This window comes from Xyrauchen texanus, chromosome 24 (assembly GCF_025860055.1).
Source record: "Xyrauchen texanus isolate HMW12.3.18 chromosome 24, RBS_HiC_50CHRs, whole genome shotgun sequence".
Lineage (NCBI taxonomy): Eukaryota > Metazoa > Chordata > Actinopteri > Cypriniformes > Catostomidae > Xyrauchen > Xyrauchen texanus.
The window spans coordinates 5,120,716-5,148,546 of record NC_068299.1 but is presented as its reverse complement, the minus strand read 5'-3'; the positions used below and the strand labels follow the sequence as shown (position 1 = coordinate 5,148,546).

Below are 27,831 nucleotides of genomic sequence, written 5' to 3'. Positions count from 1 at the left end.
TAATATCTGTTTATTTCTTTGATTGATCAGATTGAAACTGGTCTCTATAAGAGCACTCATCATCCACTTACCTTACACATCACATTTCCACCAAAAACACACACAGTTACTGATTATTAAAATGATAGTGTTCTTATTTGACCATGCAGATAATGATCTAGACCACGGGACTGCTTTGAAGCATCTTACCCTTTTAGAATAAGAACATTCTCCAGAAATGTGAATGCAAAACACTTCCAGCTACTTAAGCTCTATGACAATAAAAATGGCATTTGAGGCGGTTAAAAGAAGTAGGTCTAAATTAAATAATAAATGCCAATATTTCCTTATTTCCCAACTTGCAAATGAACTTCTTCAGAAAAAAAAATTAGTCATTAAGTCATTACTACTTGCTTATCTCTAAAGCTTGCCGTATTAGATTATTAGATGCTGACTTTTAGGGGCCTTTCACACCAAACTCTTTTTCTTTTTTTTTGCATTAGGAAACATGCGCTAGACCGCTGCCTTTTTCAACGTTTAAAGATGTGTCTCTAGACACTTGCATTCGATCTCGCCTTCGACCGACAAATGGTCAGAAATGGCCCTGGCCACATCTCACACATAAGCGTCAAGGTAGAAAGAACTTCAACTGTTAAAAACGTGTCTCGAGAGACATGGGATATGTGTCACTTCCTTTATTAGAACAAGAACGTGGTTGGTCTGAAGGCCCTTTGGGTTTCGGAAACAGACGTATCTGTAAATAGCTGGACTTAATACTCCGGACCACATCCTCTCTGTTGTGCCTGTGGGATCCAGGTTACACATCCATGACCTGAAACACAAGTGGTTATGAATGGCTGCCATCAGACACAAATTTGTGGGGCTCATAATGCAGATTCTGTTGAAACTGGGTCACAGGTGTTGATTCCATTCAGTGGAATTTATGAAGCCAGAACTCTAGCTTGCTCATTTCCATCCTGTGGGTGTGCTTCAAGCATGTATGACTAACCTATCTCTCAAAGTAATTAACGTTTGGCTTACACTTCATTATTGTCAGCAAAGCTCCAATTTCAAGCACAGTTTACTGCTTTTATTTTATTTTTATACTTTCTGATGGCGTCGCAGTCCATCCATGCAAGTTTTGTGGGAGCAGAACACCGTACCGGCACTTATACGAGCATATATGGGCTGCCCTGAATGGCCACAATGATTGACAGACGATCTGACTGTGATCCACAGACATCTTTTCTGCTGCTGTTTAGCGAGCCTAGGGCTGTTACAATTTAAGTGAACCGAGTCTGTACATGGCATTTTTTGTCAAATTTTAACGTTTCATTAATATCTATCAACTCGGCAATAAAATCTGACAACAATTACGGTACCATACATTCATATCAGAGCCAAAATACCAAGCAATTACTTCGCCAATAAGGAGATTGTCTCTTTTAACCGATGGGAGCTTCTATTCAAAAAACCGCCATATTGAGCGTTGTACAAATTTCCTGTGTAGCCATTGAAGTTATTAGTTTAATTTTGCCCAAGCTTTGTGTGCATGAAAATGAATATAATTACTCTTTAATTCATACATAAAAAAAAAATCATACCACACATCCTCTAATCCAGTTTATTCTTTTTCAGCAAAAGAGGAAAAAAAAAAGGAAAACAAGAAGAAAAAAAAAGGCTACAGATTCTTTATCTTATCCATATCTTTGTCATTTTTTTGTTTGTTTTTGTGTTAACCTAAAAAGGGCAAAGTAATGCAGCTCTATGCTAGTGTGAGTCAACCAGAAACACAAAAGGAGGTTAAATAAGAATTTTTCTTAAGATACACAATATTCATTTCATTACTTCAGTTCTATCCTTGTCAACATCTCATCAGAATACCAGTCAAAAGTAAAAAATAAAAATAAAAGCGCCGGTAAATGGTGCCTCTGCCTTCCTCGTTCCCACCTGTGGTGAACACATACCTCAATAATGCCACGGAAGGGAAGGAGAGAGAGAGTATAATATAGAGAATACAGAAAGAAAGACAGCTTAGCAAGAAAAGAGTAGCATGAGCAGGCAACAGACAGTGTAGAAACTAGTGAGAAAAAAGGTGAAGACAAAAAAGGGCAGATTTTCAGCTGTTTTAAAAAGAGGCAGAGCATATTTTGAAGGGTCTGATGGGAGTTTTACGAGGTTACAGAGTGTTTAATCAAACCTGAATGAACTACAGTTCCCAGACGAGCTGTGGGCCCTTTCCCAACTGCACCCAATACAAAGGGTACCATTTTGATTTGCCTCGGCCCTTGTGCTGGACCAAGCATTGTATGACAACATGGCTGTAAGTGCATATGTGAGTGCGAGTGTATGAGAGTAAAACAGGCACAGCTCTGTCACAGCTCGACAGAGGAAATTACTCAAAGAGCCATGGCAGAGCCGCTGAGTGCAGAAAAAGCAAAGTCGGGCTTTTCCCAAGGTTTTTATGGGACAGTGTGATCCAGGTCACCCCCTGTTCCCTCAGTCAGTCTCTGTCATGTGAATGTCCGTGTGATGGAGGAGACTTTTGGATGTTGAACATAAATTCCCAGAGGACTCGATCGAGTGATGTGTTCCCCTGGAGTCAATCGCAGCCAATGAGAAAGAACAGTTCTCCAAAGTACAGACCGTTCGGGAGCGTGATCTTGAAGGACGTTAATCTGACCTACTGATCTGTATTTGTACTGTGTGAGGGGTTGTGTGTGAGGAATGGGCAGACAACAGAAAGTTAAGGCTGTGCAGGTGCCTGTGTGTGTGATGAGCCTGAGGCTACTTAAGGGGTCACAGGTCAGAGGTCAAACAGGGGTGTGGAGTCCTCTGAGATGTAACGGAGGAAGAAAGATATCACTAATGAGTGATTTAGGTGTATGTGTGTGTGTATGAATGCACCACAGATCGGTGGATAAGTGGACTGCAGTGAGTGTGGAGGTGCTGGGGGCGTTCAAGAGCACTCTTCGCCGATGCGCTGGCAGGTTCGGCCCACCTTGCGGTCCAGTTTAACCATCTTCAGAACAGCTTCCTCTCTGCCGCGGCCCAGATGGTCAAACATACAGTTGTGTTGCTCCGGCAACCGGTGCAACATGCAGAACACATAACCTGAGAAGCGAGAGAGAGAGAGAGAGAGAGAGAGTTATCACAATGAAATGCAAAATGTTGTATAATCTGCTCAAGGTTGATTTTAAAAAGCATTCTAATAGAACAGCGTGTAACTCTCCATTTACCAAATTTTAACAGGATGGATGAGATTGAGAGCACATCATCTTCCGCACACAATGCCACTTTAAAGTACCACAAATAGCACAGAAAAGTCAGCAATCCCTTCGCAGTTAACACTAGTGAGACGTTGAGTTTAAAATGCCGAAGCAGGAAGAGAATGAAAACTTTTTTACAATTCTTAATAAAATTTGAGTGATGCTGTCCTTTTTAAAAGAGTCCACCCCTAAGATTCTACATTTACATGTGTCAGAGATTCAAACTCATGAAAGGTGCAAAAAAAAAAGGGTGAGAAAGTGTTCCAGGGGAATCTTTTCCATTGAATTGCTTGTTGTATTTAAAGATTTAAATGTTTAAGCTTAAAGTACACCTTACAATAAGTAAAATGTAGAACATTTTACCAAACAATTTGGGCAAATTTGCTTAAAAAAAAAAAAAAGGTGACATTAGCCAAAAGGGGAGTACTTTGCATCCTTGCAACATAGTATGCATTTTGCAGACGTGATGGGGATCGTAAGGAATTTAACGATTCAGGTTTAGATTATTCAGAATGATTTGGATTCCTTAACGTTTTGTTTAGCAACTTTGAGGAACATTTATTTGGAAATAAGAAATGCAATTCTTATTGCATGTTTTCCCCTCAGGAGCTTGTTAACATAATTTCAGATTAATAAAGCAGATATAACAAATCAGAAATAAATGTAATAAAATTCTTGTATAAGGCATGTTCACAGAGGCATAAATGCAATCCAATCATTATTCTGAAGTCATTCTCTTATTAAACTCCACTGATTACAGCAAAACTCGATCTTTAACTACACATTGTCATATGAACAACCAAAAAGTAAATGCACTGCCCGACTGAAGTCTTACAAGCCTACAGTAACAGTAACAGTTCTTATCTCATTAGTGGTCATCACCACTCTCCTCTCTAATAATCTGGCTCATAGTCTTAGGGCGTTTTCACACCTAGTTTATTTGAGCACTCCAAGCACTCTCAGAGAAGTATAACGTGTATATGTGAACAACCCAAGGGGTGGCAGACCCCTACAAGGACCAAAAAGTTAACCGCACGTACGGTTCGTTTGTGGGTCCTTTTGTGGTCTGATTAATTTGTGCAATGTGAGATCAAAGAGGTACCAGTACGCTTTACATTTTATGACATAGCTGCATTACATAATTGATATTTCAGTCACAATATACTGTCCTCATATGGGAATTTTAAGCGAATATAGACATACCACGATAACAATGATGTGTTTTTGTGTCTCATATTCCATTGTTGTTGTGTTATTGCACCTAAAATGAACAGACCGGCCACATTCAGAGCAGAGCAGAAAGTTAAGATGAACCGCTTTGAAGTGTTCTGATGGGCTTACCATCTACAGAGGTTCGCACCAAACTCCCACAAAAATACAAGCGAGGATTTGTATAGTTAAACTTTAATTTTATTTGCGCAATGGAAATGATCTTTGCTCATACACACAATGTAAATGACATGCAGGAGGAGATGCTTGCTCTCAAGATAGATAAAGAAAAATCTTCAAATGCACATAGAATTTCAAAACTTTTCCTTCATGCAAAATAAGGGCTTGTAGGTTTTATCAGAGAGCCTTAACATAACTTGAGGTGAAGAATTTAGGACAGAAATAAAGTATACATTATTACAATTGCATAATGCAGAGTTTCATAAATGATATAACATATAAAATATATGTAATTCTATCCCTGTGCAATAATTTTTAATGAAAACAATCTATATTTTTTAAAGCCTTAAAAGTAATCATATAGCTCCATTTTGTTATACGCTTTCAAGAAAATATCAAAAACAGCAACATCCGATAAGAAAATATGAATTGTCTATTTTGATTTCATACCGACTTTAAACACTGGCCCATAACACTTACTTAGTTTACTCATTTTAAACCATGACTTGCACTGCACATAAATGGCTAATATTGGCATTATATCCATGGTGTTTAGCCAGAGGTGCATAACTGGCCCCCACAGAGAGCCTGGCTTCCCCCAAAGTTATTTTTCTCCATTAACCAACATCTTATGGAGTTTTGTGTTCCTTGCCACAGTCGCCTTCAGCACCTCTAGTGTTCATTTAACATGGTAACTGTGGCGAAATGCAGAATTTGGCAACGAAAAAGTCAGTTTGCAGTTATAGTATGTAATGTTCATTCTATGAGACTAGGTTGCAAATTTTGTCATACCTCAATTTAGACAAGATGTGTAGTTACTGCATTTTGGCTTTGAAGGGCAGACTAGTCAGTGCATTCACCTACTGCAACCACAAACATAGTGCAAAGTGCTGTCCAATTTGTGAACAAATAAATCAATTGGGTGGTTCCTTCAAAGAATCAATTGAATCGATTGGTGAATCAGTCCAAATCAACAACAGGAGGCCTGAATCATGGACTGTACAGGTCAGACACAGAATCAGCCAGGATCACTTCCTCACTGAAACTGAGAACTGTTACTGTGTGTAGTTGAAGATACATATGCCCAGAGTTTTGATGAAATAAATGGTAATCTATTAAGAAAATAGCAGAATTGGTTGGTATGTTCTTTAGTCTGTCTTTTTGGGGGTGGGTGTTAGGAAATGGATTGCAGAAAATAAGATAAATTTGTGTAGTTTTGAGTGCTGAATAACTGCAGGAGTCCTGTGTCAGACAGACCCCAGTGGGATTATGATTCAGATGCGAACTGTCACAGGAACAGTGAGATCCACAAGTTTATTAGCAGAGCAGTGGGAAATGCCATCAGACTGATGAGTGCCACTGCTGCCTTACAATACCACCTTCAGGTTATCAAAACAAGACAAAATAGCTGGCGCAGGCAGAACAAGCTATGTTAACTGTGCAATTATGTTTAAATGCTCACTTTATTTCATTACCTACAGTTGGAATCTGAAATTTTAATGGCAGAGGGGGGTTAAAAATACTCCTTTTAGCTCTGTGCGGATTTAAAAGTTCTAGCTGAAATTAAAAACACTGAACACCCTTACAAACAGACAGGTGAGGGATAAGCAGGCTTACACAGAATCTATGCATTCAAAACTTTTTAGAAAGCTCGGGAGATTACCATAGAATTGGAATGCTACACTTCTCCTGCCCCTTGAGTGTGCGTTTATTAAATATTTCCGCTAATTTGATTGTGTCATCAGCTACCAATTTAAGTGTTGTTCTAGTCTCAGCTCGGTTTAATACATTTTAAATCCATGTCACATAGGAATGTATATTTTCCCATCACAGAAAATGTGAAAAAATCATAAGATTTCATGTGGGCCAAGGGATGAACAAAAGTAGGAAAATGTTTTAAATATGAACACCTGTCTATACTTAGAGCATGAAACATGTCACGAAACATGTCAAAGAAATCTCATGGTGCCATTTTACTCCAAAATCTGAAGAAACAAGTAACAAATAATATTTAGCAAATAGAAAATTAAGCCTATTTTTAAGGTCATTAAGATTTTTTTACACTGTGACATTATTGTCATGACAGTTACACACATTTTACCCTCAGTTCTAATTAGTGCAATGCAAAAAAGAGTGACATTGTGATACTATCATTACCACAATGTAAAAAAAATATACGATTAAAATTGTAAAGTTTTACAATTTTACTATACATCATAGTAGTACTCCCTTGGTAATGCATTTAACTTTCACTAATTTTATTTTAATAAAAATCATTGTACAACAGCATATTTTGTTTCTACAAAATGTACTAAATTTACTAGAAAAATGACTATTACTGCAATGAGAATCAGCAATTGAAAACAATGGGAAAACTACAAGTAAAACAACCAGATGTGTTATGGTAATGAGAATTGGGAGGTCAAATTTACTTTAATGCTTTTTTAAATTAACCTTAATGGTTGTAAATACAGACATAATTTTCTTTATGCAAAATATAATTTCATATTTGTTTGAATTGATTTGTGCTTAACCCTTGTGCATCCTTGTGGACATTTTTGGCTTTTTCAGTTTTGTTTTTTTGATAACTTTGTCTGTGTTAATGCTAACTGCATAAAATTTTCCACAGGTGTGAATTTTTATTGGAATTTTAATATTTCACCCTATTTTCTTTAAAAAAATATTTTTTGCACTAGTTACACAAAATATTCCCTCTTAGCGTCGTTTTGGACAAAAATGGCACATTGAAACCCATTAAAACTGCGATTTTTAATCCCAGTGCCATTTAACTATAAAATTATGCAATCTTGTTTAACATGCTTTCATTATGTTGGCAAGGCTTCAAAATTTACATTTTAAATATTTTTTACCAGATCGTGCCATTTTTTCAGGTTTGGCATATCATCAGCTTTTGTTGTTGTTTTCTGCTGTTTTTGGCTTATGCATATTATAGAGCCAATTAGATACATTATGAATATATAATTGTGTGAGTGTGTTGGTATGGATTTCAGAGTGTGGTTTGTATGTGTCTGAGGCTCTAATAATAAAAATAAAAAAATTCTGTTTAGCATTTATTAAATTGAAAATAATTATAATTATTATATTTTTTATAAAAAACAACAGTGGCATTATGTAAACAAACCGGCGTTTAAAGTGTTAAAATTCTGAAAATAAATGAATGTTTGGTAATTATGATTAGAACTGATGCTGGTTAAAATATAAGTCAGTGAAAGTAGAAAAAATATTATTCTATAATATTTTTATGACACTTTTTGATATGGCCATTTTTGTCCATTATGGACCTAAGTGGTAGCTTTTTTTAAATCTGATACTGCATAAAAAATATGAAAGCATCAAAATGAATGTTGTTGTTAATCATTGACATATCCAAGGCTCTAATAATCAAAGAAAAAAATTCTGCTTAGCATCTATTAAATTGAAAATAATTACTATTTTTCATTTTTTCCTAAAAAAACAACAGTGGCATTATGTAAACAAACCAGCGTTTTAAGGGTTAAAATTCTAAAAATGAATGAATGTTTGGTCATTATGATTAGAGCTGATGCTGGTTAAAAAAATTATGTCAGTGAAAGTGGAAAAAAATATAAATCTATAATATTTTTATGACACTTTTTTGATATGGCCATTTTTGTCCATTATGGACCTAAGTGGTAGCTTTTTTTTTTAAATCTGATACTGTATAAGCATCAAAATGAATGTTGTTGTTAAAGTGTTAAAATTCTGAAAATAAATGAATGTTTGGTAACTATGATTAGAACTGATTCTGGTTAAACTATAAGTCAGTGAAAGTCGAAAAAAATATTATTCTATAATATTTCTATGACACTTTTTTGACATGGCCATTTTTGTCCATTATGGACCTAAGTGGTAGCTTTTTTTTAAATCTGATACTGCATAAAAAATATGAAAGCATCAAAATGAATGTTGTTGTTAATCATTGACATATCCGAGGCTCTAATAATCAAAGAAAAAAAATTCTGCTTAGCATCTATTAAATTGAAAATAATTACTATTTTTCATTTTTTCCTAAAAAACAACAGTGGCATTATGTAAACAAACCAGCGTTTAAAGGGTTAAAATTCTAAAAATGAATGAATGTTTGGTCATTATGATTAGAGCTGATGCTGGTTAAAAAAATTATGTCAGTGAAAGTGGAAAAAAATATAAATCTATAATATTTTTATGACAGTTTTTGGACATGGCCATTTTTGTCCATAATGAACCTATGTGTAACTTTTTTTTAATTGATGCACAAGGGTTAAATGACCTGAATTTTTTACTTGACAGGTTTCATGAGAATCACCCAAGCGACGCCGATGCAACAGTGTAAACAGTGTATGAGAGATGGATGACGGTCATACTGACCACAGCGACAGGACCCCAGCTCCTGTTGTACAAGCTCCAGCTTGGTTTGGCAGCGATGGCACCGCCGACGGTTCTTCTGCTTGGGAGCTCTTGGAGAATCTTCAGAACATGAGGCCTCGCCCAATCGAACACGCTTCTCCGGGGACGACTCGCTCTCTGAACCTGAGGCTGAACACAAACAAATACAAACTTTCAAACTCTTAAACTGTTCAAAGTGCATCATTGCTGCAGCATTACCTGGTGTAAGTGTGGACTGCACAACTCCAATTAACTACACTGACACACTAGATGACACGGAACAGGGGTTTCCCTTACAATGTAGTAACTCACAATGGAACCACCACAGTACGAATCATCGTTGTAGAAATTAACTAGCTTAGTCACAACTGTTTCCTGAAACCGTAGTAACTATGTAGCACGTCCATCGTTCGAAACATATTGGTTGAGCTGTTGCTAATGATGTTACTTAGATGTTACTTAAATTTTTTTACACATACACCAGAAAGCCGTTTTAATGTGAGAAAGCTGCTGAAGACACGAAAGTGACATGCACTTTGAAATGTGACAGATGCATTGTGCTGTAAAAGATGAGTTTCCCTCTACATGTGACTTCAAGGTTCCCGACACACTTGAGCACAAACGCACATGCACACTCTCTAAAAAGATATTAATGGTACTTCTGCGTTAACATAATCACACAAAAGCAGTGTTCTCTGACAGAAACCCTGTGTTTCTCTTAATAGCTGTTTATTTGATGTTTCAGAACACCACTTTCGGCAAAACTCCGGAATAAGTTGTTTTCTTAAATGCTTGTAAACATCTTGACAGAATGAAAGATATATACGGAATGAAAGATACAGAAAACTCAGCAATGTCAAATGATGTCCAAACAGCAAAACTAACAAGGAACTATGCTTCTAACCACCGGTAAAGAAGTATTGTTCCAACGACACAACTGTGCGATGCTTTTTGCTAATGTTTGTTGGAACTACGGTTTTGGGAAACAGCAAATCGTTGAACTATATAGGTAATGGTGGAACATGCGACCATATTTGGCTAACGACGCTTTTGGGAAACGCACCCCAGTTCGGTTGGATAGTTTTCTATTTATCCAATAAATAATCTAGCCAGGAAGTGTGAAGGTTATTCAGGCTTTTCATAGCTTGAATACTTCGGTAGCATGAAGACAGATTTTAAGTTTGAAGGACTGTAGACTTTGCTAGATGGTTGCTAAGGTGTTCTGAGTGGTTGCTAACATGTTCTGGCTGGTTGCTAGTATAATGCCACTCAGTGAGGTGTGTGAACGAGGCATAACTTAGTGCCACTGCAGAGGGACTTCAGACAGAGCAGACAGTCTGTATGGCTTGACCAGAGCTTCCACTCTATTGATTATGCCCTCACTGATCTTGGTAAGTCTGTCTAAACCAGAGACTCCAGAGACTTAAAAAATCTTCTTTAAAGATATAAATGCATTTAGGTTATGTGTAAAGTATTACAAAAGCAATGAAGGACCGTACTGGAGATCTGGTAGCAAAACAACTAAACATGACCATTACACTTCTATAATTGGATGATTAGCTTTCTTTTTATGTGTCACTCATGTGTCAAAATGTGACCACTACTCAATAAAAGTAATTCTTTTTTTTTCTTTAAGAATTTCTTTATTTTTTTAACTCTAAGTTGTGAGTGTACAGTTCACCAAGACAATCTGATTACATCTGATAGCGTTTCAAAAATGAGGCTGCATGTAAAAATCCATTTCTATTTACTATCTTATTAACAAGTGACCTACTCCATCATTTTAGTTCACTTTTGACCCAGAAACATATTTATAGAGACCAACCGATATTGGTTTCCAACCACCGATACTGTACAGAATATGTTTGTGTTTAAGTGTCCGATAACCAATATGCATAACTGGTTTTTAATCCTTGTTTTATTTGTATCAATTCAATAACCTCTGGTGAACTGTTTTAATATTGTGCACAATCTACAAATAATTACTTTGACTTGTTTTAGTTGCAATATAGAGTTGTTTAAAGCCCCTCACATTTAATAAAACATTATCGGTCAATATTTACATATTTACAGTACATGTAGGCATATTGACTTAGGAAGGAAAGTCTAAGCTTTTGATCGATATAATTATTATCGTTCTACTCCAAACCTTTGTTAAGATATGGTTAAGCATTGGCAGATTTGATCATTTAAATATTTAACTTTTTACTTACGAGCATAAAACTCAAAATGTGTCTCTGGGACAATGTGACTCAAAATTATTAAACAGGTCACTAACATTTAAATAGTTGCTATTGAATATAAACAAATTCAACCACTGATGTAGATTTACAACTCTTCTAAGGTACTATGTGCTAGACCAGTGGTTGCCAAACATTTTACAGTGGCGTACCCCTTCAAACATTCAACATCCTTTCCCGTACCCCCTCTCTAATGAATAGATATATTTCACACATGAAAATATGTCTGTTTAACACAATTATCTTTGTAAAACAACTCCCTTATATTAAACAGGTTCTATTTTTACATGTTTTGTACATGTTATATTAATCATATACATACTGAATAAATTGAACTTTGAACTTATACCATCAGTATCAAAACTCCCTATGCACCCAACCATAAATACAAATTGCGTTTTAAACTGCGAAAACAAACAAAAACACTAAACTAAAATCGTGGACGACTGACATGTGCGAGTCTGGTAAAACAGTGGAGTATTTTACATGTTATCACTAAGCAACGTCACACCTAGCGCTGGGAAGGGGAAAAAAGATTTTCGTGTGACGCACGACGCATGAGTAGATGCATTTTTTTAGCCGCAAAAAATAGGATTATTTCATTGCATATTTTTCTGATCTTTATGACATTTTGGTGTTTCTACACTAGAGGGCACGCCAAATAATTTTTGTGAGTTAAAAATACATGAACTGGGTTTAAATGTTATTTTAGTCTGTGAAATTGAAAGAACGGTACATCTCAGAATGTTATTCGCGTACCCCAGTTTGGGAAATTGTGCTAGACAATTAAAAGCTGTTAGATCACAATCATAGGTCTAGTGGTGATGTGTACCTGAGTCACAGGGTCGTTTTGTAGGAGTGGATAGCGTGCCGCAAGCTGTGTCTGTACTGGTGACTTCTGGGAGAGGAAAGAGAGTTAACGTCACTGAAAAAGGTTTATTAACATATTTTGATCAGACAGTTGTATAATTTTTTTGTTTGAGTTTTTTTTAAAATCTGCATTAAGCAACAGTACCAAAACTGTTCATTGTACAAAAGTAAAAAAAAAAAAAAAAAAGTTTTCTTATTATCAAGAACTGCCTAGGCCCAAACAATATTAAACATTTTTGACATGACACATGCTGAACAGGAAAACAGACAATTGCATAAACAGCAGCAGAAGTGTGATTTCAAGAACTGTGACAGACAAAGATTCAAATATATTCAGGCATTCAGATTAGGGCATTCATCGCATTCCCAAAAGCTAATCAATAATTTAGTTTCAGCTGTGTATGTGAACCTTTTCTATCTGCAATACTCTCTCTTCAGCAGTCTATCATTCTTTCTGACTGCTGTGCAGTATTAAAATGATTAGCGCCTATCAGAGATACTAGATGCCACGTGAGCCAATATATCTTCTCAGTTATGACAGGTAAGACAGAAGATCATTGTAATGAAACAAAGACAGTGAATAATGTTGTGTGCTCTCACCTTCCTGTGCAGAAAGAGGCATGGCTTCTGATGAGGGCTCCTCACAGCTCTCTGACTTGGAGGACAGGGTTTGGCTACTGCTGCTGCTCATCTCATTACAGAAGACTGCTGATTGGCTATTGCTGGAACTGGGGGCGGGCTCTGGAGAGCAGTCCTCGTCTGGTTGTTTCTTCTGTATGTCTGTATGTGTGGAGGAGACAAAACACGCACAGTTCAGACACAGCGATGTAGGCATTATAGAGCCAAAGTGATTTAAAGGCAGTCAAAGACATAAAACCAAGTATACACTTACCAGCAAAGCATTTGGAGCAGAGGTTCATGGTTTTGCTGGACCTGATGACAGAAGATACAAAAATGCTTTAGTTATCTCTCCTTTAGTTATCCTGTGCTCATCTATCACCTGTACTGAATAGGATTGTTGTTGCTGTTGTTGTTTTTTTGCAAAAAAGGTTGTCAGTAACAATTACAGTTTATTGGTAGAAGTTTCATTACCACAACAAAAACTAATATGCTATTGATCGCACTTCTTCATTTAAAAAGTGAAATAACTATATACATAACAATATACAAAACAATGGCATAGCCTTCTGGTTTTTCTCAGTAATGTAAATATTACAGCATCAATCTTTCCAAGTAATTATACAAGTAAACAGTCAGTTCTAACAAAAAATAAATAAATGAAGAGCAGTCAGTAGTTCCTTTTCAATCTTCTTGTCAACACTGTTTATTGATTAATATTAACATAACAGACAGCAGCAGCAGGCCTGGTACTTTGCATTTACACTGAAAGGACTAATGCACAGATCCTATTTTTATAAAAAAAACATGAAATAATTTTTTACATTCAAGAAGTGCATTTCATGCACTCAGCCGCATTACTCTGAGCAATCTTCCCAAAGAATAAAAACAAAAATACAAATGCGAAGCTATAAAAGGAGCCGTCTGACAGTCAGACATCACTTAGGTACTGAATAGATTGGTATTTAGTACTTTCAAATAGAGCTCGACCAACAGTGGATTTTGCCGCTAACGATAACTACGGTGGTAGAATTGGCAGATAACGATTAATCAATTTATGGAATCATAGTAAGGCTTTTTTTTATTAAAGGCACAGACATTGAGGCTAAGAGTCCAAAAGGAATAAAAACCCAGATACAGTTTATTGTTCAACCAAAATCCCAATAATAACCAGAGAAATTAAAATGTTATGCATAATGAAAAACTTTAAACTATAAATAAGCCGGAAACTCCCCAGGGACTCTTATTTAGAAATAACAGAAACTTGGCTCTGTTACAATGCTTTATGTACTTACCAAATATTTATTCTGTACTTTATTCTGAAAATTTCACCAGATGAGGTTTATTGATGAGGAATAAAAAAAGATTAGGTGTGGAAAAACATTTTGTATTTTAAGATAACTTATAAAGTCCCTGTTTGGAATGACAAGGGTGCAAGTAATTAAATAATAACAACATTTTCGATGTTGATTTAACTATTCATTTAAATCATTAATATAGCATCCGATGCAGGTATACTGGACATTGAAACTTTAAAAATGAGTAATTCATTACAGGGGCCCTGAATTTAGAATTTTGGAGGTATTTTGTTTTGTTTTTTATTTGCTACATATGATAATGTTTATAATATTCTATTCTAGGCCTAGTTGAGAACAATATCATAAAAGCTATAGCAAAGCCAAAATCAGCAATGTCAATACACAATACAATTGTTGGCTTTATGTATAAATGTACACAATTCTGCTATTATATGTTTAGACAATATTTTCATAATATGCAGCAAAATGCTGTATTGTTGTATTCAAGCTACAACATAATTATATATGTTGCTGTGTTCAGTTGTTGGGCTGTTGGATAAATCCATTTGCAACTGGCAACCGTTTGATTAATGTTCTTAATTAAAAATGTGATTAATTTAACTGCAGAACTCATATCGTGTTGAACTCTAATTCTGATGGACATGATTGAGGCAGAACAAATGACATAGCAGGACCAATCATGTTTCAGATCCACCCACATGAGCAAATCAAATATTCAAGCTGCATATTCATTTAATTTCCTTGATCATTAAACGTGAGAAACTAACTGATTTCTCAACAAAACAAAATCAAAAAACAAAACAAAAAAAATCATTTTTTGGTCTTTTTCTTTTAAAATAAAAATAACTTTCAAAGCACAATTGATTTTTGTTATTTAATTTAAAAATTAAAAACTAATGAACGCAAACACATATGCCAGATGAACATCTTTAGTCATTCTATTGCATCTCTTTGTTGTTTCAGTGTCTCTGAAAATACTGCATAATAAAAACATAAGGGGCATCATTTTGTGTCAATGTAAAGACACGTTGCAATAAAGGAACATTCATAAAGCACATCGGTCCGCTCTTCCTGCATGTTACCATATTTATATTAATAAGTGTGCATCACTATTTTCGTTGCGGGTACTCGTGGCCATCCCAACTTTCACTGTCATCCCAAAATTTCACTGTGTGCACAAAAAGATCTAACTTTATTACTTGCACATTACATTAAGTGATAGTGAGGAAAGTAAAAATCAAATTTGAAAAACAAATCGGAGGAGTGAATGTAGTTTTAGGAGTCACCAATGCCAAAGACCCAAACAGCGAATTTCCTGCACCCAAACCTCAAAGCTCTGTCTCTAAGGACGACACAGGTTAGCAATGAAAACAACATCAACAGACCTTCTTCAGCACAATCAAGTGCAATCATAATCAGCGCCCAATTAAGGAGGCGGAAGAAAGCATTGGGAGAGAGAGCAGGGCATTGTGGGTACGAATAATGCATATTAAGAAGCACATCTGAACACATCACCACATGAAGACAGAGACAAGGTTGCGTGCTATTGAGAGTGCTGATTTGATAAGACTGTTTGATGGTTGTCATGGAGATGAGCTGGATTATATTTATATTTATGCATTTGGCAGACGCTTTTATCCAAAGCGACTTACAGAGCCCTTCTTACAGGGACAATCCCCCCGGAGCAACCTGGAGTTAAGTGCCTTGCTCAAGGACACAATGGTGGTGGCTGTGGCGATCGAACCAACAACCTTCTGATTACCAGTTTACCAGTTATGTGGTTTAGACCACTACACCACCACCACTCCAGGTGTTTAATAACAGATGATACTGACTAGAGAAAAACTACCAGTCTGTCTTCATGGGATAGTTCTGACATTGTTTGCTCACCATCATATTGTTCCAAAAATATATGACTATCTTTCTTCTGTTAGCTTCAGTCAGCGTATACTTTCATTACTTCTTTTTTCCATTCAAAGTGAATGGTGACTGAGACAAACATTCAGCCTAATATCTATTGTTCTGTTCCATGAAAGAAAATTAGTCAACTGGGTTTAGAACAACATGAGGTTGAGCAGCCTAAAGGATGAAAGAATTTACATTTTTAGATGAACTATCCATTAGACATATGTCATGTTTACCAGACCCTTATTAAAAGACTGCTAAACCGAGCGCAACAGTTCAAGATGCATTTTTAAAAGATTAGATTTTTTACATAAAAATGCAACGCTCATTATAACAGAGATGATACAATGGCCAAAACCATCAGTTTGAATGTGTACACAGACCAACAAAAATGGTCCAATATTCAACTAATTATTTATTTTCTCTTTATGATAAAGTACACTGATGTGTGTGTGGGGTCTTCCTCGGTTACATCACTCCATGCCAATCAAGCTGTCCTCTCTCTGGATTAATCTGGCATCTCCTGTTAAATGTCATCTGCAATTACACTTTATGATGGGAAACAAGTCCAATCAAGACACCAGCACACACACACCTCACCCCACCTTCTGTTGAGGAGTCACTGTGCGTGCATGTGTGTTTCATTCAACAACCCAATCAGAAATCATATCACACCATTAATCAAGCCATTTTGCCAAATAACCAAAATAACACTGAATCTAGATCAGTTATGTGATTGCCGTAATGTTTCAGAACTTCCCTCATGCCAATATTTGGTCCTAAACTACATACTAAAAACACAGTTTTAATACGTAACATTTAACCATTTTAATGGTTCTTTATTATAAATTAATTTAGCATAGTAAACATAACTTTTTGTTAATGTGTATCTTTAAAGGTAAAGTGCGTAATATCTGTGCCATAGCATCATCAAATATCCACCAACAGGAAGTGAGGTACACTGTGGTCTTACCTTGAAAGGGAATGAAAACAACATTCAAATGGTGAAGCTCTTCTTTTACAACTGGACTCAATGCAATAATGAGAGCATTCTGTGGGAATGACAGGGTACACTGGATCGGTACACTGGATCCCAACACAACAGATGACGTCACTATGTACATGTACTCCCTATCTGCACCAGCACCCAAAAGATATGCATGTTTGAAAATGAGAAGACTGACATGCTAACAGGTTTTAAAGGAATAGTTCACCCAAAAATGAAAATTCTCTCATAATTTACTCACCCTCACGCCATCCCAGAAATGTTTGACTTTCTTTCTTCTGCAGAGCACAAACAAAAATGTTTCGAAGAATATTTCAGCTCTGTAGGTCCAATCAGACCTTTGTAGATCCAAAAATCACATAAAATAAACCATAAATTCAGAAGCAATATAACAGGTGTGGATGAGAAACAGTTCAACATTTTCAAAATCTAAATTTCTAAATCTCCACTTTCATGTCACACACTTTTACATCTGAAAGTCACGTGGTGCCTGTTTAGTTTCACTTTCACATCATAAAGTGAAAGTTAAATTGGAGATATAGAGTAAAAAAAAGACTTGAATACTAATCTGTTTTACACCCACACCTTTTATATTGCTTCTGTATATATGGATTTAAACACTGGAGTCTAATGTATTTTGCCATTCGCTATGTTTCCTTTATGTGATTTTTGGACCTGCAAAGATCTAATCACCATTCACTTGCATTGTATAGACCTACAGAGCGAAGATGTTTTTCTAAAAATCTTTGTTTGTGTTCTGCAGAAAAAAGACATCTGGGATGGCATGAGTAAATTATGAGAATTAAAATGTTTAGGTGAACAATCCCTTTAAATGGAAAATGCCAGATGAAGGTATGGAAATTAATTTAAAAGAAAAATGTCTTTGGTACAGGGACAAAGTGCATTCAATTGACAAATTAAACCTTAAAGTGCACGCAGTCATTTTTTATGATGCGCTGACTGATATGGAGGTCATCATCACTGGACACCTAGTGGACATCTAGCAATACCATTTGGTGACAGCAAAGAAATTACACACTTCACATCCAACCATTGTCCTGCCGCTGACTGTTTAATAGTTAACCACATTTTCAGATAAATTACAGCACCAAACATTGGCCGTTTACTCATGTGGCTTATCACTGGATACTTCGTAGCCGTTGACCTAATCTTGACATGCTGTTGTGATTCAGAGAGGAGCAGGTACATAACTGATGAGATGTCATCATTCTTAACATTTCAAAACGATTGTTTGGTATGATCTATGCTGATGTTCTGCAATTCCAACTAGGTTTAAGCAATTCTTCTTGGCACTGGTTATCAAAACAGAGTAGGCATTTAGTCTGCACAAGGTACGTGGCTAGGGAAGGAGCCATTTTCATGTTTTGAAACCATTTTTGTAAGTGAAACAGGTTAACCATTTCCACATGCTAATTAACAAGACTGGGCAGCATATAAAACCATTTCAATTAGAAATGTCAAAAGTCAAAGTTAACACTAAATTAATAAAATACCAGTCTTTCTACAGTATTGGTACTACAGTGGACTGACTCACTGCTTTCACCGTGGTCTGAATTTGTACGGTCAAACGAGCCACAACAAACTATTTTGGTGAGCAGCCCATAAAAGTACACGACTTATGCCTCCTATACACTACATGACTTTCAAAGCCGTCGGATACCGTACCGTTCATATTACACATCTGTCTGTCTTGTCATGGAAGTCGTAGCATTTTCAAATTACACGACGAATTGGCGACAGGGGTGAACACAATACAAAACATTTCACTATTGATGAATTCCCGACTACTCTGCTTGGACTCCAAATGACGTTTCACAACAGAGTACACGCGAGAAGTGATACGAGATATGAAAACCTGATCATATATTATGCATTTCAGAATATGATGTGTATGTTTTTAATCGCCTAAAGGCATCATATATTTTATTGGTTACAATATGACAAAGTACCTCCTACTGAAAAATCAACGCATTTGCTTACCTGACGGTCCAAGAGTATTGGCAATTTCTCTCTAAATCTTCTCTTTCTCCACCCGGTTGCGGTACAGTTCAGATGAAACATCAAATAGGCACTGGCTGTAGGTCAACGCGGCAGTTGTATTCAGTCAAAACATATTTCACATTGCACGATTTGGAATCGCAGACAGGTCCAGATATTTAACATCCTAGATATCTCGTGGACATCAGCGACATGTCGGCGTTTCTCTCAAATCGCTTCTTTGATAATTCATACATTGCGATCGGCGCTCACGGGAGCGAGCTCTGATTTGCCTACGATTTCGGGCTTTTGTCTGCGATCTCCACAAAACTGGCGGCGAGCAGAAATCGGGCTTAAAATCGTGTAGTGTAAACTAGGCATTACACTCTAAACATGAAGACTTTTGAGGCCATATGATTGTGGAACAGATTTTCTGTAAGTAGTAATTCTCTAAAATCTTCCGCTTTGCAGAACATTACCTGTATAATTTCATATTTTTCTGCCACAAAGCAAACCAGTCAATCTGTTCGAATGAATTCAGAGTCTGAATGAGAAAAACAGTGAAGAGGGGATGGAATGGATCATGTGCTGTGACATGAATGTGTGGAATACATATAAAATATGTCACACATGTTTGGAAAAACAATGTTAATCCTAGGAGTTTTCAAGTCTAGGAGTGGGTGATATACTGAATATTCACAATTATTTTGCTGGTAATATAAAACTTTGTAACATCATGAATATTGTGATGATTTTATAGTATCAATGATGATTTATAGCGTCAATGTAAATGTAATTTGACTAGTTTCAACAATCCTCCCTTGTCTCATTACTTGTGATTATGACAGCGATAAGAGAGATGTTTTATTAGTGTCTCTGAATAAAACTTCAAAAAAGCTGTTCTGTGATGTAGTGAATTGATTTATGACTGATTCATTTGCATCATCACTCAAAAGTTTACAAAGTTGCATATTTAAGCCACTTCAGAGCAAATACATAAATATCAAGCTATATATTGAATATCATCAAAAGGCTGAACTATACTGAGATATAATTTTTAGCCATGTCATTTAGCCTTAGTCTCATGTGCATCTTACATGATACAGAGTCTGAGTCACCTGAATAAAGAGCAGAATAAACCACAGCTAAAATCTATTTATGATTTTTCTAGCTATGACGCAGCTTTAATGCAGCATTCTGAAAATGAATGCAGTGATCCTGGGTGCTGAAAGCTGTCAAAAGAAATGTTGAAATTGACACTGTGTGCAAAAGACCAATATGTACTTATTCATCATGTGTCAGTGTGTTTATCGACCCCACCAAACTCACACACCTACACACAGCACAAGTCAGAACTTGATCCTGAATAACTACCACTGACATTGGCATGTCTAGAATTTGTATGAATTCTAATGAACAAACTTGACTTTCATACAACATGAGATCGGGTTTGGAATGGATATTATTTCTACCTGGGCTGGAATGATGCATAACAAGCATTTTTCATCTGCTGCTTTTTTAAGAAATTAATTCACATTGATAGAAGTGATTACAAACTTCAGAACTGCCAATATAAATGGAGGCAAAATACTCACTCGCAGTCATCTTAAAAAGAAATCCTCATTTGATACAGATCATTATAGATACTAATTGTGAACGTAACTTTCAAGCATCTTTTGTAGAGAAGGAATCGTATTAAACGATTCTGGTTCTGATTCAGCTTGTAACAAAATAATGAGATAATTTCATATTTAACTGAACACATACTTGCAAAGTGTGTTGACAGACTAATTATGATATTCATTAGGAGTTGGCGAAATGACAAAAATCTTAAATCAAGATAAGAGTAATTTTATATCATGATAAGGATATATATCGTGATATAGTCATTTTTTTTGGAAAGCCAATAAAAATCGGTTAACATAATAAATAATCATATTGTAATGCCTATTTTTGGAAAATCTAATCAGTGATATGAATACTTCCTCTTATATAATTTTCTCTTTACTTAGAACTTGACAAAGTTAAAAATAAAATAAACACCTAATACTCAATTTTACATTATGCCACATTTCAGTCTATGTTGTTGACCAGTTTTATACGTCTTGCAGAAAATAAATTTAAAATATATTTATAAACACTTCTTGCAAAAACAAAACAAAAGAGTAGAATAATGCAAAGCGCATATTTTGGCTTTCATAATATTATTTACCATGCTTCATTTAAGGTGTTAAAACAGATAGTTTTTATTACCTTAAGTGATTAATGTCACACGATTAAAAATGTAAATTTAAAAGTTTCATTTTCGTAACTTTTCTTTTGATCACATCAGCAAAAATTCAACAAATGATGGAGACAGATGTGTGGTGTAGTCAAGCGCACCTCTGCATGTTAAAGAGATGATCCAGGTATCTGGATCAGTGACGCTGTCCCGGCAGAGGACTAGGAGAACCTTCTTTCTTTATTCAGTAATCTAACGATCAGCCGGATAGTCACAGCACTTTTACGCTCACTGAAATATTATTCAAGTAGGAAAAACTATTTGGAGGCATCGCATTCACAATATAAAGCTGAACCCCTCCTCTTTTAAACTTAAAATATACAACTCTTCAGATTTACACAGTTTCAATTCAGTGTTTGACTTTACCAAAGGGTAAGTAGTACACTACATATAATATTTACAGTGTTTGTAAAATTATTACCATCATCTGGGCATAAATCTCTGGATAGTGATCCCTCAGGTGCTGGAACATATTAGATGTGTTCACCGCTTTTGCTGACACTTTTCGTCTGCACGTTTTGCATACTGGATACCCATCTTCAACAACTCCCGTGTCATTTTTTAGATGCTCCCAAATAGCTGATTTATCGCTTCTTCGGCAGATACAACTCCGAGAGATCGCGTTGTTCCGCCATGTTTTCATTGATTTATAACAATATTTAAGTTGAATGGGTTCCAAAAAATAACGGTGTGAATGAAAATTGGACTGATGTCTTCACAAAGAGATCTGAGTCCTTTAAAGTCCAGACGTAAGTTGAAACGTTTTTGGGGAAAAACAAAGAAAAAGATAAAAGGCAAAACTAAAATACTGGTTTCTTTTTTACAGAAGACTTGAAGACTGGAATTACTGTTAATTTTGCTGCTACATTATCCAGTATACTAGTTAATAAAAAAAGTGTTTCCTAATGAGCTATACATTTATATTGAAATAATGTGTAGTTAGAGGTTTGTGTTTCTTTACATATTAAAGAGTACTCCCCACATTTTGAGAGTTTCACGTGCGCTGAAAGTTCACGTTCTGTACGCATCCCGCCTTACCTAGGCAATCACCTCGTGAACTCAGTTACCATAGTAACAGCCTCACAGACCAGCCAGGCAAAGGGCAGAACACACGCGTGGCGCAAGTAGTTAGACCCACGCTGAAAGACACATTTTCAGTCAATTATTTTTAAAATTGACAGCATGGTTGTTTTTTTACGGTTTTTAACCATAGCTTCCAAATTCGTATGGTTTAATAACCTTGACCATTTTAATCGTCGTTAATTGTGAAATTGTGTAATCGTGACATCCCTATCAACAACCAAACAGCAATTACTCTAAGCTTAAGTATCACAAGCCTTAAGTACACTTGGAGCTCTTGGTTCATTTCGAGTTGGACATGGCAAAATGAATGACTCCGGTACAGTATGTTTTTTACTAAAGAGATACAGCTGATAAGAGTGATTCATTTGGGAGTTATCGCAGTATGTTTAGCTGTGTAAATTCAAAAGAAGCAACTAATTATTCATTCGTTTGGGAATCTGACTACACTGGTAGTTTGTTTAACAATATTTCTGTATAATTCCTGTAAAATTAATGTTCAAACTATCCAAACACACAGGACTTCCATAGACTTGCATTAGAAAAGAGCAAAACCTGTCTGATGATAATATGCCCTTTGACAAAAGTTATGGTCGGATTAGCCTTTTGCTAGGGGAAGTCAATTCCATAATTTTGCATTAGAAGCAGCAAGACCTTGAAAACACTACTGCTCTGTAAAGCATTACTGCACCTGAAAGACATGGAAAGGGAGCCCATTTCTACACCATTAAAAATCATTTGGATCTCTATAGCAAACTCAATACTGTCATGCACTATAATCTGGCATAAATTTAATTCAGTCAAATTTTATTTAGTTTTTTTATTAACATTTTCCATCATCTCTCCTAGCCTTCGTATTAAACGAACCATCTATGCAAACCCAAAAACAGAGCATCACCGTTAACTCATAAGATGTCTGGTCTAATACATTTTGCACTATAACATCCTTCAAAAACAGCCTTTTTGCAACACCTGCATTACACTGTGACGAGTTCCTAAAGCAATCTATGTGAAAATGTGCTGCTGAAACTGCTTAAGTGGTCATGACATGAGGAATCAAACTTCCCTTGACATTTTAGCATACAAGATGTCCTCAAAACTTAATACCCAATGCAATAAAAGTATTTATTGAAACAAAGCCTTGTTCTCTACATCCCGACATCACTGGGGGCTCATTAATTCATGACCGCCTCTACAGCAACAACATTAATGCCTACTTTCACATCATCACAACCTTAGCACCGCCCACTGGTGCTCAGTTCGTAAATAGCAAGAGATCAGAATAGGCAGGCCTAGTGTGGCTACTAACTATTCCTGAACACCAAAGGAGAGCTATCTGGACTATTTTTGTTTATAAACATGCACTAGACAGATGTCTTTGACCGTAGCCATGTCTCTTGTGGTGCTATTAAAAGATGCAGTGTCAAGTTATAACTTTTAATAGGAGACCCCCATTCGGTTTCATTCAGCTGCACTGTGTCTTGCTGTTTTGATCACAAATCTGCACGATTTTAAATTGTTACGATTATTTAAACATGCAGATGGATGGACACCTTTGACCATTTTGATGCATTTCCAGAAGGGGTGGGTAAAAATATAGATTTTCCGAGGCATCACGTCCTCATTTGAATGATCTTGATATTGATTCTTAAATTGATCTTAAGATCAATCTTTTACTTTATGCTCAACCCTCCACTATAATGTAAGCTTAATCACTCATGCTAAGTTGATAAAATGTTTAGATTTTACTCATTGATCGTGTAGTAAAGTAGTGAAATATTAAGCAGCAAAAACCTTTCACTGCATGTTGAGAGTAAAAGTTTTTCCTTGTAATGTGTTTCCAAAGATGAGATCTGCAGGGGGAAATTTTTTCGGTGGGGTGCGTGGTGAATTGTGTGTGGACGCTGCGGTGAATGGCGTGAAGAATGGCGTGTGATGTCTCCGCGGTAACAAGTCACATGATTGTTTACGGTCTCAGATGCAAAGACAACTATGTCACCATGAGGACTTAGAGTGCATTGGGAATTTGGAATTCCAAATTGGGGAGAAAAAATTTGAATAAACAAATAAACTAAATTTAGAAGGAAAAACATTACGGTTTCAGGGCACTGTGGAACCACGTAAACTTGCGGCACTTCATGTCTAATCGCATGTGGGGAAAAGAGGCAACGCATGTGGAGTGGGACAGGCAGGGTCCAAAATTAACTTTTTGGTAGATGAAAACATTTTCCAGCCAGTCAGATTTCTTAATAGCAATTTTTTTTTTTATTGTATTTTACAAGTGGATTTTACACGCATATGAGACAAATAAACAATACTGTATGTTTAAAAGTGATCGCGGCTATTTTAAGCCTTCACAGCAGTGCGCAATATTTGAGCGCTACTCACGAACAACATCTCAGATGTAGATGCTCAAGTGCGGTTCACTTAAAATATGTATTTAGAACGGCACCGGAGGTGCATTTTTCCAGAATTTGAATAAGAAGTAAATTAAACTACTGTGAACTTGCCTACAAACAGACACATACAGGACTTCCTGGAGAGTTCAGAATGTCAAAATAAAAGTGTGAGGATTTAAAAAGTACACGATTTAAATATATTACTGTTGTATTTAAAATTAAGTAAATAATATTAATATTATTTCATAAGTATTTGTTTACAATTTATAACAATATTTAAGTTGAATGGGTTCCAAAAAATAACGGTGTGAATGAAAATTGGACTGATGTCTTCACAAAGAGATCTGAGTCCTTTAAAGTCCAGATGTAAGTTGAAACGTTTTTGGGGAAAAACAAAGAAAAAGATAAAAGGCAAAACTAAAATACTGGTTTCTTTTTTACAGAAGACTTGAAGACTGGAATTACTGTTAATTTTGCTGCTACATTATCCAGTATACTAGTTAATAAAAAAAGTGTTTCCTAATGAGCTATACATTTATATTGAAATAATGTGTAGTTAGAGGTTTGTGTTTCTTTACATATTAAAGAGTACTCCCAATTAGTTCCACACAATAATGTCAAGATATTCTAAACTGATTATGCAAAAAACACTACTGGTATCGGAATGGGATCGGTATCGGCCGATACTGAGATTTCCGATATTGGAATTGGATTAGAAAAATTGGTATGGGTGCATCCCTAATTTTAGTCCGGTTTTCTGTCCGCATCACCAGAGTAATGCAAGTTCAAGAACCGTTAACGAAAACGAACGTCATGAAAATCCTTCAGCTTTTTATTATAATGCAGTCATTACCAGAAAATTTGTATGTGTGGTTGTGAGTAATAAAAACTTACTCACACATCCACTGTAAATCCAAGAGTGGTCTTTCCTTCAACCCGGTGGCATGAACGCTCCTGTACATTGCTTTCATCTTGCTTCGAGATGTACAGCTAACGGTACGTGTGCACTGACATGGAAGAAATCCACTCAGCTGCACTCACCAAGCCAGAGAGATGTCAAAACTTGGACAAAACCAGAACTTGTTAACACTTATTTTACAAGCTGACATAAACTGATAGAAAACAAAAACTACCTGCCAGAGTGGCCTATGATGCTGCGCAATTCACCGGCCAAACAGAAAATTTACCAGCATTTGGCACCTGGCGGGTGTTAATATCGGACCCTGGGGACATGGCATAAATGAAGCGTGTTCGGTGCTAGAGAAAAATATACAGCACTATACATTGCACCGTTGTTTTGTTGCACTGCTCACTAGAGGCGTTGAGAGGGCGCATCCGTTGTCATGTCTTGCGGTTCAGATGGAATCAATCCAGGGTCTGCGGAGCACGTGATCCGCATAACCTAATCATTAGCAACTTCATACAGTCTGAGAATGCCGAAATGCTTGTGTTTTAGCGACACGCACTTGATCGTCTAGATGTTGAAAATTGGCTAAACGTCGAAAATTACGCAAAAATCTTATCATCGATAATGTGGATTTTTATCACAATAAATATCAAGATCATTTTATCACCCAGCCCTAACATGACCCCTTTGTGATCAGACTGAAATGATTGAGAACATTCTTAAAAATAAATAGCTGCTTATTTCTAACATTGAAGTCCTTTGAACGGCTATGCAGAGTGGCAGGAACAAAAGAAAGGCAGGAAAAGATCATCCCGACAAATCGAGTATACCATGAACACAAAAACACACATTAAGTGTTTTGTATAATAACTTAGTTACTGAGTAATTGTGAGGGTGGTTTCATGAGATTAAATCACCCGATACATGAGCCATAAAACATGTAATGACTGGTGCCCTATCAGCATTGGATCATACCGTCACTTCATTATTTGGATCTTTTATTTACAGCAAATAGATAAATGGCTTACACAAACACACTGAATGATCATGTGCCTAAGGTCTCTCCTTGTGTTGGACATGAAGTGCTCTGATGTTGTACATTTGTCTGAGGAAAAGACAGCGCACAGTGTCAAATAACTGCAACTGCGATCTAGATACAGGCTTCACATGCCTATGATGCCCAGGTAGGCATCTCACAAGGCGAGATACAGACAAAATATTAGGCCCCATTTGATGGCAAAAAATGCCTATTATGCCTAAACCTACAGTCTAGGTAGGCACTTCACTATGTTTTGAAAGACAACACAAAATGTATGCCATCTTAGATGCCAAAAGATATGCTGCAAGCACCAGTTATGCCCAAAAAACTGTCTAGGTAGCCAGCTCACAATGTTTTGAGATACAGCCAAGAATGATGCCTCCCAAGACAAAAATACTGTCTAGGTAGGCAGCTCAATGGATTTTTGAATACAATGCCAAACTGATGCCACCTATAATGCAGAAGTGCTGTCTGGGTAGTTTGTGGATAGAGGAAAGTAACATCCGTGATCTGTCAAGACCAGCTCTCATTGCTTATTAAAAGCACTAAATCTGCATTTGTCGAGCCCTACTGTTAATAAAACGAGTGTTTGATGGAAGTGTGTGATCTGTATATGTGTCTATAAAAGAACAGCTGCTGTGGATGTGAAAAACAGGAGTGGTTTTTCCCCACCCCCATCCATCGGCCTACAACAATGAACAACAAACACGGTACATATCATTCACATTTTTCACCTTATCTGCATCACATACACATCAAAGGCATACACACGTGTCAAATGAATCGTCTTACCCCCAAAATCCGCAAGGGCAGCGGGGAGGTATACTGGGCGGCTTGCTGCGCTCGCTCCCTGTGTCCCCCATTGCGGCGACTTGAAGGTGATGCGTTGTTTAAGGAAACACCGGGGATCCGCTCGCGGCCTAGTGCTTGTGCGGGACTTCCTCGGCTAATTTGCCCCGAAACGCTTTACAACTCAATACCCGATATAAAAAGACAGCGTAATGAAATATGAGGACACGAGCGGCCGTTACTGTGTATTTGGATTAATTTAAACAAAATATAACAAATCAACGGCCGCGTACAGTCCGACGGACCGCACCGGGAGTCGAGGCCGATCAGCTGGGCGAG

General features: G+C 36.5%; 1 protein-coding gene across 1 annotated transcript; it reads right to left on the bottom strand.

The window, feature by feature from the left end:
- Positions 1-1,579: 1,579 nt before the first annotated feature.
- zfand3 (zinc finger, AN1-type domain 3) lies at positions 1,580-27,831 on the bottom strand. The gene is made up of 6 exons (XM_052089931.1): positions 27,496-27,831; positions 13,044-13,084; positions 12,752-12,931; positions 12,114-12,179; positions 9,024-9,191; positions 1,580-3,093 (listed from the first exon to the last, which is right to left on the bottom strand). The coding sequence occupies exons 1-6, from the start codon at positions 27,564-27,566 to the stop codon at positions 2,939-2,941; spliced, it is 681 nt and encodes a 226-aa protein (XP_051945891.1). The 5' UTR covers positions 27,567-27,831; the 3' UTR covers positions 1,580-2,938.